Source organism: Dunckerocampus dactyliophorus, chromosome 14, assembly GCF_027744805.1.
Source record: "Dunckerocampus dactyliophorus isolate RoL2022-P2 chromosome 14, RoL_Ddac_1.1, whole genome shotgun sequence".
Lineage (NCBI taxonomy): Eukaryota > Metazoa > Chordata > Actinopteri > Syngnathiformes > Syngnathidae > Dunckerocampus > Dunckerocampus dactyliophorus.
In genome coordinates, this window is record NC_072832.1 from 19,318,321 (window position 1) to 19,333,720 (window position 15,400).

Consider the following 15,400-nt stretch of genomic DNA (forward strand, 5'->3'; position numbering starts at 1 on the left):
CACAGGCTACGGTACCACTGCAGAGACAAGAGACAGCCACGGTTTTAAGCATAGCATGCTAGTGAGCTAAATAGTTAGCCTCCAATTTAGTTATTCTAAACTTAAGAAAGAGTTTCAAACAAAGTGGGCAAGAAGGACAAAGTAAGAAGCCAAAAACGTACCACTTCCACATGGAATGGGAAGGTAACTTTTTTTTTTTTTCACCACTATGTCATGTCGGACATGCCATGGTTGACTATATGCAGTGTGAAGGTAATGTAATGAAATGTCAGGTCTCATGTTTTGTGTCATTGCTGACCAACCTAGTGACCGGGTTACAACATATATTTTGCCTTTTGATATTTTTTGGCAAGTAATAGGCCTTAGTCAACCATGGAAAATTCATTTATTTATTTCTTTATTTTTGAAAAATTGCATTTTTGTAAGTTTGGGTCCCATGAATAAATCCCATTTTAATACGTGGACCTTATGCTGAGAAAGTTTGGGAAACGCTGATTTAAACTGATCAAAGTTTTTGTATCAGAGACACTGTCCCATTGATTTGCGCTTTACAAGAGGACACCGATTATTTAAAAAAAGACTGTATTTATAACAGTGTAGAGCAACGTCCGACTGGAGTGGCACCACAGTGGTTTGGTCAAAACGACAAAAATCTAGACTTGCTTTAACGCGTTGACAACAGCAGTCAATGCTGGTCAGATTGGTGCAGATTTCACTGCTTCACTCTCACATTTTTTCAAAAATATAGTAATGAATAAATCCTGCTGATTCATGGTTGAATAAAGTCTATTAATAGTAAAAAAAAAAATGCATATTTAGGCACATTTTACATATTTCTGGCCTAAATTAAGCATTTTCAAGCATAAAAATGGCGACATGAAATAAAATACAAATATAAGGCATTCAGAAGACTCATTTAAAAACGTGATGATATGTAGTATTGTACACTGGTCACTAGCTGTCAGTAATGACACACCAGCACCAAACCTGATCGTTGGAACAACAGGCTTTTATTGCAGGTTTGAATTACCTCACAATTATCTCAGGCACAATAATCTCCAACACAGGCTAATAGGGGGTGTCATGAGGCATGAGACAGTACACGAGATTGGGTTTACGAGAACGAGACAAGACCAGTTTTTAACATTACTTTTAAGAGAAGTACAGTGAAAATATATATGACAATATATTGCAATCTACTAATTTAATTTCGACTACATTATTTTGCATTGCTCCTCACAAAGCTACACTCTTCTGCACTGTGTATATGCTAGCCCCCCCTCCTCCACCAACCGAGACTGTATGAATGACAAAAGGGCTAACTCCGTTCATGCCGTTCTATGGAACAAACGTTCCAAGGTGCTGAAATCAATGTACAGAGTGAACCCTCCACCTGTCTGGAGGGTGAAGACAAGGAAAACAGACACGCATGCAAATGGCAATATACTGTATTGAGGTCAGCAAAATTATTGGTTTTCATTTATTGTGTGATTAATTTATTTATTGCCGTCCCAGGCCTAGTGCCCACAAGAAATCTTGTCGCCTTTTAAACTCGCAAGAACTTGTGACACGAGATCTTGTAACACCCCTACAGGCTACCGTTGTTGCCGTAACCTAGCAGAGCTAAAACTCAACTCTGAACCCACAACGTCACTTTGATGCTCTAAATATTACAATTATAAAAAAAAGGAAATTCTTTGCGTAAATTCAGTTATCACAGCCAGGTCTGGATTACTGTATTTTTGACATTGAGTCTTATCTTTTTAATCCAACTAGCCTTACATGTTTAGGACCCACAGGCCCATCGGCTCCTTCTGACGACATGAACCGAAGGTCACCACCGCATAAGTGTATATAATGGTAAGATAAATTGTTTTTAATATTTTCTGCAGATGGTATGGTACATACAGTATATAGGGCTGTGATTTCTTTCAAATTGACATAAATTAACAACTAACTGAATGGTATTCAAAATAATGCCATGCCATGATTGCTTATTATCTATGTGACTCTTATTCAGTAGCAATAGTTTGGTACTATTCAAAGTTGTTCACTTTCACTGAGCCAGTGTTCGAATGATGTAGTGTAATTATTATAGTTGCACTAATTACTACTCCAAATGCATCATGTGATGAGGGCAGAAAGGAAAATGTGGCATGCGCAAAGGCATCTATTCCAGGTCTCACCTGCTCCTCTGTGATGATCCCAGGATGTTTGTATGCTTTGTCACTGGTGTAGTGCAGCGGCAGGCTCTGACACAGCTGCCCCAGCAGCATGGCCACTTCCTTCATGCTCCGCCAGCAACACACCAGCACCATCTGGGCTGTCACCCTGTAGTCCTCACCACCTGGAGTATGCCCGCGCACATGTGCAGAACCACACAAAAGAAAAAGGGAAGTTTGATCATTTTTCATTGAGACAACATGAAGGTAGAACATATACCACAAAAAAACAACCACTGCCCCCATCAGGACATCTCTAGTATAACAGGGAAAAACTAAAAGTAAATTGTGGTCATTTAAACTGTAGACCAATGAGGCAAGTCTTCAATAATCATAATTGTTGATACGCTCAGTTAATTAATAGACGTTTTATGGTATGATGTTAAAATGAATGAAAGTGTTATGGTTGTGTGTAACTTACCGGTCCCTGGTGACGTTATGCATGTGGTCCGATGTTCTGCCTGATCCTCTTCATAGTGTGCATCCAGCTCTCTGGTGCTGGTAAAGAAAGCATTGGTGTCCCTGGGTTGAATCTCCTGCAGGATCCTCTGCAGTCCACTTGAGGTGTCTGTAACAGGCAACACACATCTATTGATCCAATACGTGGAGACAATCTGTACATGCATCCAAAAGGCCTCATCATTTTGGCACTCACATTGGTCCTAAACCCTTACATTCGATTACAATTACCATGGCAAAAAAGTAGTAAAATTAGGAAATTTGAGCCAGATACTATACATAATTCACCAAACTGTTGTCTATGAGAACTTGCCAGACTATCAAAATAACATACTCACACTTCATTCAGGAGGAAATATGTACTGTATACAGTGTAATCATAAATTACCTGTACTAGCATCCATGGGGATAAGCCCCTCTGGGGAAGAGCTCTGAACTACAGGAGAGGCCACATTAGACAACCTGTAACACACAGCAATGAGCTCCGACACCAGACACCTCCATTCCTCTGTGTGACGCAAAGTCCTGCAAACACATACATATTCAAGTGAGCACTAATAAGGTCATCGCTAGAGTGGCTTTCAAAATCAAACACTGATTAAGGAACATTTCCAGTCTAGTAATCGATCATTATATTGGTTCCACACCCAATCATAATAAGTGAATTTCCACAATGTAGTAATTTAAAATTGAATATTTTTGTAGTTAGAGCATAGAAACCCTGTTTAAATATGGTTGTTAACATTAGAGCCCTCTAGACATGAAATAACACCCCTACAGTCACCTTTTCAAGCCTGTTACGCAATATAGTAAATAAAAGTAAAATAAGCCATTTCAGACATATAACTAAGACTTGTGGTCGTGTTTTGATGTTCATGTGTTCCAGTGATAGAGGAGCTGAATGGGGGGCGGACAGGAAGTAACGGCAGGAGTTCAGAGCTTGGTATAGCCACAATGGTAGCCTGTGTTAGGGATTATTGTGCCTGTTCCTGTGCCTGATCTTTCAAACCTGCAATAAAAGAGATCAAGTCTGATGCTTGTGTGTATCACCAAACATTACAGTAACATTACTGACACCTAGTGACCAGTGTATAATTCGACATATCATCACATTTTTGAATAAGTCTTCGGAATGCCTTATATTTATATACACGTATTAGTTCATTTAGCCATTTTTATGCTTGAAAATTCTTAATGTAGGCAAAAATTACATAGAATTTGCTTAAACATGCGTACTTTTTGACTAATGACAGGCCTTGTACAACCATAAAATGTATTAATTGATTTATTAAGTAATATACTTTCGAAAAAACGCAACCTGAACTTTTGTCAGTAGGCATTAGCGTTTATACAGTTACACACTTTAGTGTAAATAAAGACAGATTTATTCACTTTCATCTGTTCACCTGGCCACATCTGTTCCTGGTACATCGGGCCACGACAAAAGGAGAGCTCATCAGCTGTGCTAGGGGAAATTACCCAATTTCACTTTCATCATTCCATTTACTACAAATAATGTATTTTTGTTTACCTATCTATGCTAGAGACACATAGTGAAAGACAGAACATTACTAACACAGCAGTACAATACAGTATATTATGCTCACACATTACTCTGAGGATTCTCTGTAAAAAATGCCAATATTTGGCGCCCCCTTGTGCCCCATTACAAATGTAATGATTTTTCTCACTCTGTGTTCAGACTCTGCAGGACGGCGGTGATGCAGTGGACTCTGCCATAGAGAGGAGAGGAAGCAGCGGCCTGCAATAGGAAAGACTCTGCTTTGGAGACCTCTGACTGCAGACAGAGCAGCAAGAATTGGATCACTGTGGAGGGAAAACATTGAAATTGTTATACACAATATGATCTAAAGTGCAACTCTCGAGTCTGGATCAATACCTTACCAGCCAAAGTGTTAGCCTCCAGAACATCAGGCGCCAATGGAAGTGAGGAGGGAGGCTGGAAGTCAAGTCCCTGCTCCTGGGCACACTGTAGCAGTGCCAGGCTCAGATTGGGCTGGTGGAGCAGCAGGTTTAGCAGGTGGGCAGCTGTAACACTGTCAAAGGGTTTGGTGCTGGTGCTCAGGTCCAATGCAGCCTGAAGGACTCCGCGCATCGTGTCTTGTTCCTAACCCCACAGACACAAATGAGTAAATCAGAAATTGCTAATTTGTCATGTCAGCTTCTAACTAAACCAGTAGCATTGGAGACAAATAGAAGACAAAAGAATATGGCCTATTATTAGCAAACAAATCTGCATATTTATGCAAATTTTACATATTTTCAAGTATTTTCAAGCATAAAAATTGCGAAATGAAGTAAAACACAAATATAAGGCATTCAGAAGACACAGTCAAAGACGCTGTGATGATATGTAGCATTCTACACTGGTGACTAGGTGTTAGTAAGGCCGTCAGGTTATCTATCATCTAACTATGAAAATATTCTATTTATAAATACGGAATGCTACTTTGTGGAAATTCACTTATTACAGTCAGGTTTGGAACCAGTTTACCGTGATAAACAAGGGATGTACTCTAATACTGTACTGCATGTACACACACCTATACAATTCATGAGTGTTAAAAATTGTGAATGTGGGCACCCATATTAACCTGAAGTCCTACAGCAGAGGGAGGAAGTTTCCCCAGCAATGTTGAAGCCAGCAATTTGACTTCCAGGAAGTTGCTTGCTACACAGTAGAGGACATTCTGAGCATACGTAGGGGTCACAACGTCACCAAGGGCAAATCCTTCAGGCCCTGAGGAAAACACAGAATGTCACATAATGTAAAATGTAATGGAGAGGCTTGTCACTGATGAAAAACATGAATAAAAGCAGGACTTGTTCCAGAGATGTAAATCCATAAATTATGCCAGTACTTATTCTGGAAAATTTGAGCAAAGGTCACAATATCAAAATGCTCATGTGGTTACAACAAGAAACCACATTTCTAGAGCTACTTTGAAATGACACTGCTATGAAAGCATAACGTTGCTGAGGAGTGTAGACATACCAACGTCAAAAGTGAAGAGCTGAGCTAGTTGACCAAGCAAGTGAAGGGACATCAGGCATTTCGAAAAAGAAGCTCCAGGAAGCAAAACCTCAAACAATTTTGTACATAACCATTGCAGGAATTCCTATGACACACACACACACACGCACACGATTTAATAGAACTATTGATGAAGAAGGTGGCAGCATGTATTGTGTGCAATATACCTTATAAAGACATAGTGTATGTTGATCTTTGTCTCTCTGCTCCTGCTCTCTCTCTTGGCTCAGTTTCTTCTGCACCAGCTGTGTGCTGTCCTTTACCCTGCAAAGCATCTGTACAACAGAGGATGAGAAAAGTCCATGCAAGCCAAGTCGGTCATATCTACAGTTAACTAACAAAATAACTTGTCAAAAACTTAAGAAAAAACTGTGATTAACTGACCTTCTTGAACAGACTGATTGTCTGCTGTCTGACACCTGGTGATTGGCTGTTGAGGTTGGGAAGAAGAAAGTGGCGGATGAGGTCCATTTCCTGTGAGGTCAGAACCTCAGTACTGCGGTTGCTCTCACACACCAACCCCAAAGCATCCATCCTTACCTAAAAAGGTAAAGAACATAAACATTCATAAAATAGTAACCCCTCATTTATCGCGATTAACTGGTGACAGACACGATTATGATAAGTGAGTTTCCGTGAAGTACGACTCTTTATTTATACTGTAAATGGAATATTTTTGTCCGTAGTTAAAGCAGAAAACCTGTTTACAGTTTTTAACATTAGAACCCTCTAGACATGAAATAGCACCCTCATAGTCATCTTTACACTCTTATTACCCAACATAGGAGACGTAATAACAGAAAATACGCCATTTAAGACATAAATAAGAGCCATGCTCATGTGTTGCCGTGAATGTGTTTTGGTGGCACAGACAGGAAGTGGCGTCAGGGGTTCAGAGTTCTGTTTTAGCTTGCTGTTGTTTATGCCGGAAATAGTAGCTCGTGTAAGCACATTATTGTGCCTAGGGATGCCTGATTCACATTTTTTGGCTTCCGATCTAATCCAGTTTTTTAATAGTCTTGTTGATCCGATCCTTATCCATTTTTTAATCAGCTTTTGTTACGAACATGAATTTGTGGAATTGAATATGGTTATGAAAATAGCTCTTCAAATATTGTTGTTAACAATATTGTTGGGCTTTTGTCACAAATTTCAGAGTCAGGTTCCTAATCCAATAAAAGACCCAATAAAAGTCCATCAAATAAAATATACAATTTGAAAAAATGGGTGTGCAACATACTTTTAGGGTAGGGCTAATCATTTGACAAGGTTATAGATCAATTTGTAGTGTGATTTAGAATACATGACGTTTTTTTTAAACAAACTCTCTTCAACGCAATACTAATTTAGTGATGGTCCCTAGTATAAACAACCAGCAGTTACAGCAGCACTTCCCGTGTGAGCTCCCCGCACCATGACACAGCATTCCGGGCACAGTGAGGGGGAACAGGAACATGAAACTAACTTCACCACGGCACACCGTGGACATGTCTGCATGGCGTTGTTGTGTTTCCTTCTTCTTGTGGGCGGCGGGAATCGAGTGGTAACCTGCTTTGAGGCGCATTACCACACCTACCATGTTAGAGTGTGGCCCAGTGTTACGACCGTTATACAGCAACCGGCTCGGCCAGCTCTTGTGGCGGAGGCCATATGATCCGATCTTCAAAATACAGTGGATCAGCAGCCAATCTCGATCCTGAAGATTTGATGGTGACATCCCTAGTTGTGCCCATTGTGAAATAATTCAAACCTGCAATAAAAGCTTCTCCCAACGCTCTGGTGCTTGTGTGTCTCACCAAACATTACAGTAACATTACTGACACCTAGTGATCACTGTAGAATAATACACATTATCACATCTTTGAATGCCTTAGTTGTATTTTAATTCATTTAGAAATCATTTATGCTTGAAAATGCTTAATTTTGGCAAAAAAAAAAAAGTAAAGTGTGATTAAAGATGCATATTTTTTACTAATAATAGCCCATATTCAACCACAAGCAGCATGATTTATTAATTAAGATAGTTTGAAAAACAGTGATAAAGCGAAACTTCGAAATTCGAAGCACGGAGTGGTGAAAGATGACCGTGTACATTAGCGCATTACACTGAAACAAGGGACTCACTTGATCATGTTTGTGTATCAATGCTTGCCGAAGTAAGATGATGGGCACCAGTCCCCCCCAGAGACCTTCCTTTGGAGTCTGCATCACACCCTGAGCCCTGGCCGCCCGCAGGCATGTCATTAGAGCCCCAAGTGCACCCCTGCTGTCAGATGAACCTGAATCAGTGAAGATAAGAAGAGCGTAAATGCTCCTATCGAAAAAACCTTATTCATTTATTTATTAATTTTCTATGCCGCTTATCCTCCAATCAAAAACCTGCACAGTAAATACTGTTTATGTGTCAATAGGCACCTATGCTGCAAGAATATATACAATTTGTTCTAAGCTTACCTATGCAGCGGGACGATCTGTGTTGCAAGGCCTGCACCATGTGTGTCAGACTGGACGGGCTACAGCGCAGCAATTTAGGTAGAAAATAATCTAAGATGTAATTGGTCTGGTCCACTCTTGCACTGCACAACACCTGTAGTAGGGGAGTAACCCACATCTGGTGCCAGCATTCCATCCAGTCTTCTTCACATGTCTTTTTTTTGCAGGCTTCAGCTGCAAGCAGTTGCTTATGGCTTATAAAAAGTCTTTCCAGCAGGTCACTGGCATACGGAGCCAAGGTCTGGTCACCCATCAGACCCAGGAGACATGAAGGCAGCTGTGGCTGCATTTCCAGCAGGTGCCCGGCACCATAGAGCTCAACAAGACACCCTAGAGCTCCATATTTTCCCCTCATGTGCCACTCTAGCTGGAGCAGTCTTTGCATGAGCTCTAAACCATACCCGTCCAGTACTGACTCCGAGGTGGACGAACTGGTATGCTGATGGAGTAGTAGGAGGTTCCGAAACAAGGAGTGTGTTTGCTGGCGAACTCCATCTAAAGGATGCTCCCAGTGGGAGTAGATATGCTCTAGGAGACGTCTGTGTAGATCAGACTCTCCACCGAGTGACTGCTGAAGGCTCGGGGAACAGAGGTGCCTCTCTCCCTGCAGATACTCCAGGGCAGCACGGCTCCATAGGGTCAGGACCCGAACTACCACCATCACGGTACTAAACTCTTTCATACTGCAGATAGAAGAATACACAGAATAAAACAAACCTGTGCAGACTGCATTTACTGTAGAGGTGAAAACAACATGATAACCAGAGATCTGTCTCTGGGTGAAAAACAAGTAACTGTGAATCTGAGAGAAGATGGAAAATCAATTGAAACCATTGCACAAGCACTGCTCATACCCAGTTCAACCATTTGGAATGTCCTGAAGAAGAAATAAACCACTGGTACAGTGCAAAGCAACATATGTGGAACAGGTAGACCAAGGAAAACATCAGTGGTTTATAGGGATGTTCCAATCGATCGGCTACTCATCAGTATCGGGCAATTTTCGACCCCCTACCCTCCCCCTTTTTTTTATTAATTATAATTTATGATGTGTCTGTGTAGGCTCTCAGTTGTACAGGAGTTGTCCATCGAGGAAAAGGCTTCTTGAGACGTTATCTGTACTTCTGTGAAGAAGGTGTCGGACGTTTTGCTCCTCATCCGAAGAGCTTCGTCAGCGAACTAATAAGTGCTGGTAGCTTAGGCCTTAAATACAGTAAGAGTGGGCGGAATTGGTGTGCCAACACCCTCCTCCTATTGGTTCGTTACACTAAGCCTGGGCGGAGTAGTGGTATAATCCTATCCTATCCTATAACAGGATAGGATAGCTACCAGCACTTATTAGTTCGCTGACGAAGCTCTTCGGATGAGGAGCGAAACGTCCGACACCTTCTTCACAGAAGTACAGATGACGTCTCAAGAAGCCTTTTCCTCGATATAATTTATGATTAAATTAATTGTTTTACCTGGCATCTACATCCAGCAGTGTGTCTGGTACCAACAGCAGCAGTGATTCCCACTGTGGGCCAGGAAGGGCACCCTTCCAGTTCAGCATGGCCAGAGCCCCATGACACAGATACACAGAGACACCAGGCGGGCGTGTACCTGTACACAGACGCTCACACCTTTGCTTGAGCCACAAAGGCGCACAATCCAAGCCCTGCACTGAGCTACGCAGCAAACTGCACACCTGACATGGACACAAGACAATATGTTCAGCTGAAGAATATTTCAATAATGAACATGCTATAGTTACATATTCATTTTAACTTTTTCATGGTTTTTATACAATTAAGTAAGATTGGCAAATGCCATGTTTAAAATGAGTTAAAGATGTTATTATTTGTTTTATATATGATTCGAATATTCAAATGTTCAACTCACCACAGACGCAACTTCATCTCCAGAGCCCATCACAGATCTGATTAATACGACTATGGCCATGCCAGCTGTACTCTGAACTGCCTGTATAAACTCCTCTGCATGCAGAGGCACAAACAGATGAGAGAAAAAGGAAGAGAAGAGTTATTAATGTACTACTTCACCTTTTCATATTCAAGCAAATACATATTTTTCTACATATCTTCATTCTATCACGGTTTTACAAAAATATATTAATAATTCATGCCGTTTTGTGGTTGAATACAGCGTATTACAAGTAAAAAAAAAAAAAATGCATATTTAAGCACATTTTACATATTTTTTTGTCTATCTAATCCTTAGCATGGGCTACTGTTGAGGCAATAATCCACACCAAGCTAAAACTCAACTCTGAACTTCCTGTCTGCATCACCAGAACACACTGACAGCAACACACACATGTACAAATCTTTGGATCTTAAATGGCTTGTTTTATGTTATTTCTACCATTTTGGGTAATACAAGTGTCAACGTGACTATAGGGGTGTTATTTCATGCCTAGAGAGCTCTAACAATGTTAAGAACTGTATTTAGAAGGTTGTTAACAGGTTTTCTATGCGCCAACTACAAAAATATTCCATTTATAAATAAGGAATCGTACTTCATGGAAATTAATCTGGAACCAATTAAGAGATAAACAAGGGATTACGGTCATCCATTTCTTATTTCCAATAGATACAATATTGAAGGCTAATACATAGACAAAAGTATTCAGAAATGCATGGCAAGGTGTCAGGATGATGCTAAAATCTGCATTTTAGCTCATCCCAAAAGGTGTTTTATGGAGTTGAGGTATATGCTCTCAAATTGTTCCACACCAAAGTCCAACCACAGATTTTTGCTTTGCCTTGCTTTGTGCAGCGACTATCAAGTCCTACCATCTTTAGTTGCTTCTGGGTGTGGGAGATCCAGATCATAACAAGGTACAAAAAACAATATCCAGGCAGAAGTTTAAGTTTAGGGTATGTTCCCGTTTTTTCTTATTATGAATGAGTAAATCCGTTGCCCAGAGTGGTAGTGTGTAGTGGCAGGCTAGATGAATGATGAGTGAGAGTAAGAGTGAGAGCGAGAGAGTGAATGAGCAATGGAAAAACATGTGACCTCCCATCACCCAAGCTCCTGTTATTGCTCACCTTGGCATTCATAGATGGCCCCTCAATACCACCACCAGTGGCCAAATGAAATGTTGCAATCTAAGGGGAAGATGTCGTAAGAGTGTAATGTTGTGATATTCGGAGAAAAAATACTACTCGCTTTAGTAGCATAAAGTTGACATGTTAAAGAAAGATGCTATTTTTTTGGTTGTAAAATTATGAAAAAACAAAACAATAAAGTTGTCATGAAAATTGGGTTGCAGAAAAGTTGTAATATTACGAGAATAAAGTCAAACTAATATGGGAATAAAGTCATAATTCCAAGACAAACATTTACAAGAAGAAAGTTGAAATAGATGGAAAATTAAAATGGCAGCAAAAATGAAGAAAACAGCTGTAATTATACAAAAATAAAGTCAAAATATTACGAAAAAAATCGTACTCCAACATGAAAAAAATTCACAAGAATAACTTGCATATTATGATAACATACAGTATGCACAACTAGTGTTTTGAATACAAGCCATAAGTATTATAATGATAACAAGAGAGCAAGATTGTTAAGTGACACTTTAAAAAAGTAAGTTGTGATGATAATCGATGATTGATGTCGATTCCAACGATGCCGCCAGGCAGGCATGTAAACAAAAATGCCAGAAAGTGGAATGAGATTGAAACGTGAGCGATCAGACACATTGGCAGAGATAGGCTTAGCATGTGACAAGCTGCCGTCATTTGACTACGCATTTTACAAGATATTGTTCATTCCCCCAATAATAAGAAACAAAGTGAAAGTCAACAAGACGTGTCGCATATCTGGTCACTGGTCAAGTGCCAGCCGGCAAGGCAGACAGGCAATTTCTTTGCATGCTTATCAAAATAAAGATCCATCCATCCATTTTATATACTGCTTATCCTCACTTGGGTCGCGGGTATGCTGGAGCCTATCCCAGCCGACTTTGGCCGGGAGGCGGGGTACACCCTGGACTGGTCGCCAGCCAATCTCAAGGCACATATAGACAAGCAACCATTCACACTCACATTCATACCTATGGACAATTTAGAGTCGCCATTTAACCTAATATGCATGTTTTTGGAATGTGGGAGGAAACCGGAGTACCTGGAGAAAACCCACGCACGCACAGGGAGAACATGCAAACTCCACACAGGGATGCCCAACGGAGATTCAAACTCAGATCTTCCCGATGCAGTGAAACATTTTTATGATATTTTAAATCATTTTCAAAATAATTGTTTTCAATATTTGCATAAATAATAAGCTATATACTGTATGTATCTATATAGCATATATATACAGTACATTCATACAATATATTACTTAAAATTGTTTCCAAGCTTAAAAAAAACCCCCTCATTTTTAAGGTGTGGCGACTTTTATTTTGTAGTGGCGCACTGCCACGATCAATTACATGTAGCAGAAACCCTGCTATAGACGAAGAAATTGTTGCTAAATGCGGAGGTACCTCTGTAACTGTAGAAGTGGTTTGGTTTCGACGTAGCCGACGTAGTACAGACATGTGGAGTAGCCGAACAACTCAACCATATATGAGCCTCACGGTCCACTACATAAGCAGCGACTGCACTTTGAAGTCGGCCTGTTTCCAGACAATTTTTTTTTTACCGGGGGAACACACAAGTGAAAACATCGTAAGAGAGTTGAAGGAGTTTCTCCAGGAATCGGACTTAGATGAGAACAAACAAGCATGTGTAACTACTGACAGTGGATTTAATGTTGTGAAAGCAGCTGAATATACTGGCTTGCTTTGGACACTCTCTACACAATGCCATAGGTAAGCCTACTTTTAATTGAATTATTTGTAATTATATGGGTTAAGGTTTGCATCTTTTTTATACAAGACTCCGCTGAATTTTATTATATCGTCATACATACTAAAGTCCATATCTCCCAACCCCACAATAAATCCATAACGTTATGAGATGAAAATTTGCATTTGAAAAGAAGAAAGTTGAAATATTTGTGGGGGTGTGGGGAAATGCAAAAATGGGGAGGAAAGGAGCAAAGCCCAAAGTTCAGTGATAGGTTCATTTCCACATTAGTGCTAAAGTTTTGAACAGTTTCCTACCGTCAGTGACAATATGCATGTAGCAGGCCAGTAGGCTGCTCAATGTGTCCACCAGTGTCCGGTGGCTGTGCAGGGCAGCACTAACAGACCCCTGACACTTCTGAATGACCAGCATTGAGGTTTTCACCGTCATCAGGCAGGAACGCATGAGCTGGGCTTGAGCAACATGTCTGCCTTGGAGACCACTATATAGACAGTAGAGGGCGACAAAGACAGAGTTAAACTTTATTGACCAGCTTCTGAAGTGAGACGCTGACTGAGAAGTGCAGTCAGAACACAAAAGTCATTTGGCAAAGATACTTACACTCTCAAAAGGAAGATACATGAATAGAAACACTCTGAATGCTGACTATATCATACCTGTTTTGCTGAAGGCATTCGCGTAATCCCTTGTAAAGAAACTGCAAAACTAGATTGTACAGAGAAGAGTTAAAGGTTGATTGTTCTCAAAATAAAAAAATTAAATAAAATAAGGAATTTACAAACAAACCTTCTGGGAACAATTTATTGATGCACCTCTCACCTGATGATAGAGTTATTGTAGATAGTTATTGGCCTGAAAGGAAGGTGTATCTAACATCCAATCAACAGGTAGCACAATGGCCATGCACTTACCCAGAAGGAAGCCATCCATGCAGCCAGCAATGGTGTCCACAACATGTGAGTACCGGTCTGGATTTGTGTCAGACAAACATTCTGACAGGCACTCACACAGACAAGCTGTGGTTTGCTCCTGAAGCCAGGCTGGTACTAAACCCAGGGCACTAAGCAGAGGACAACACGGACAAACATTACCTTTTAGGCTTCTAACTTAGATGCAAATTCAAAATCAATTCTTTCTGTACGATCTCAGTTATATGCTAATTTTTAGAGCTACCCTGTACAGTTATTACTTAGGTAAAATATTTAAACCTGATTACAGTAATCCTTCATTTATCGCGGTTAATTGGTTCCAAAACCGACCGTGATAAGTGAATTTCTGCAAAGCAGGCTTCCTTATTTATAAATGGAACATTTTCATAGTTAAAGCATAGAAAACCTGTTTACAAGCTTCTAAAATACTTTTTAAAACATTATTAGAGCCCTCTAAACATGAACTAACACCCCTATAGCCACCTTTACATTCGTAGTAAACATAGTAAGAGAAAATAAGCCAACGACTTGTGAGCACTTATGACACTTATGAGCACTTAACACTTATGAGCATAAGTGTTGCTGTAAATATGTTGCGGGGCTAGTATGGGAGAGAGGTCGGACAGGAAGTGACGTCAGACCTTCAGGGTTGACTTTCAGTTTGGCATAGATTATGGCCGCAACAGTAGCCCGTGTTAGGGATTATTGTGCCTGTTGTGACATCATTTAAACCTGCAATAAAAGCCTGTTGTTCCAGCAATCAAGTCTGGTGCTTGTGTGTCTCATCCAATATTACAGTAACATTACTGACACCTAGTGACCATTGCAGAATGCTACATATCATCACAGTGTCTTTGAATCCATTTTTTGAATCCCTTACTGTATATTTGTATTTTACTTAATTTAAGCCCAGGGGTGTCCAAAGTGTGGCCGTTCGTGAAAAATCAGCACTAATTTTTCATGAGTAAAGTCAAAATATTAACACAAAAAAGTTGTAATCTGACAAAAACAAGTCGTACGAGAATAACCTAATATTATGAGGAAAAATAACATCATTTTTGTATCACAAAGTTGGAATATTAAAGAAAAAAAGATGTCATTGTTTTAAAGTCGTAATACAAATAAATACAAAACAAAACAACAAATAAAGTGTAATTTTTGGAAAATTAGGTTGTACAGAAAGTTATGAGAATGAAGTCAAAATATTATGGGAATAAAGGTCATAATTCCAAAAAGAAAATGTACATGAAGAAAGTTGAAATAATTGGAATATTATTTTTAGTAGCATAGAGTTGAACTATTAAAAGGAAAAAAAAAAATTGTTTCAATTTACAATAAAACAAACGTGCTACCTGTTGGAGACCCCTGTGATAAAAAACAAAACAAGGTTCTAATTTTTTGGAAAATTAGGTTGGGCAAAAA

At 39.8% G+C, this 15,400-nt stretch overlaps 1 protein-coding gene across 4 annotated transcripts in view; it reads right to left on the reverse strand.

Annotated features, from left to right (window-relative positions):
• thada (THADA armadillo repeat containing) overlaps positions 1-15,400 on the reverse strand; it is a 129,708-nt gene that overhangs the window by 112,746 nt on the left and 1,562 nt on the right. For all 4 annotated transcript variants that reach the window (XM_054798317.1, XM_054798319.1, XM_054798320.1 and 1 more), the window contains 17 exons: positions 13,961-14,109; positions 13,836-13,868; positions 13,706-13,754; positions 13,346-13,530; positions 10,111-10,205; positions 9,693-9,916; positions 8,191-8,912; positions 7,861-8,015; positions 6,121-6,276; positions 5,904-6,011; positions 5,698-5,821; positions 5,297-5,442; positions 4,587-4,809; positions 4,373-4,508; positions 3,070-3,206; positions 2,644-2,790; positions 2,187-2,347 (listed from right to left, as the gene is read on the reverse strand). In XM_054798317.1, the coding sequence (XP_054654292.1) occupies positions 2,187-2,347; positions 2,644-2,790; positions 3,070-3,206; positions 4,373-4,508; positions 4,587-4,809; positions 5,297-5,442; positions 5,698-5,821; positions 5,904-6,011; positions 6,121-6,276; positions 7,861-8,015; positions 8,191-8,912; positions 9,693-9,916; positions 10,111-10,205; positions 13,346-13,530; positions 13,706-13,754; positions 13,836-13,868; positions 13,961-14,109 (2,950 nt within the window). The remainder of the gene's footprint in view (positions 1-2,186; positions 2,348-2,643; positions 2,791-3,069; positions 3,207-4,372; positions 4,509-4,586; positions 4,810-5,296; positions 5,443-5,697; positions 5,822-5,903; positions 6,012-6,120; positions 6,277-7,860; positions 8,016-8,190; positions 8,913-9,692; positions 9,917-10,110; positions 10,206-13,345; positions 13,531-13,705; positions 13,755-13,835; positions 13,869-13,960; positions 14,110-15,400) is intronic.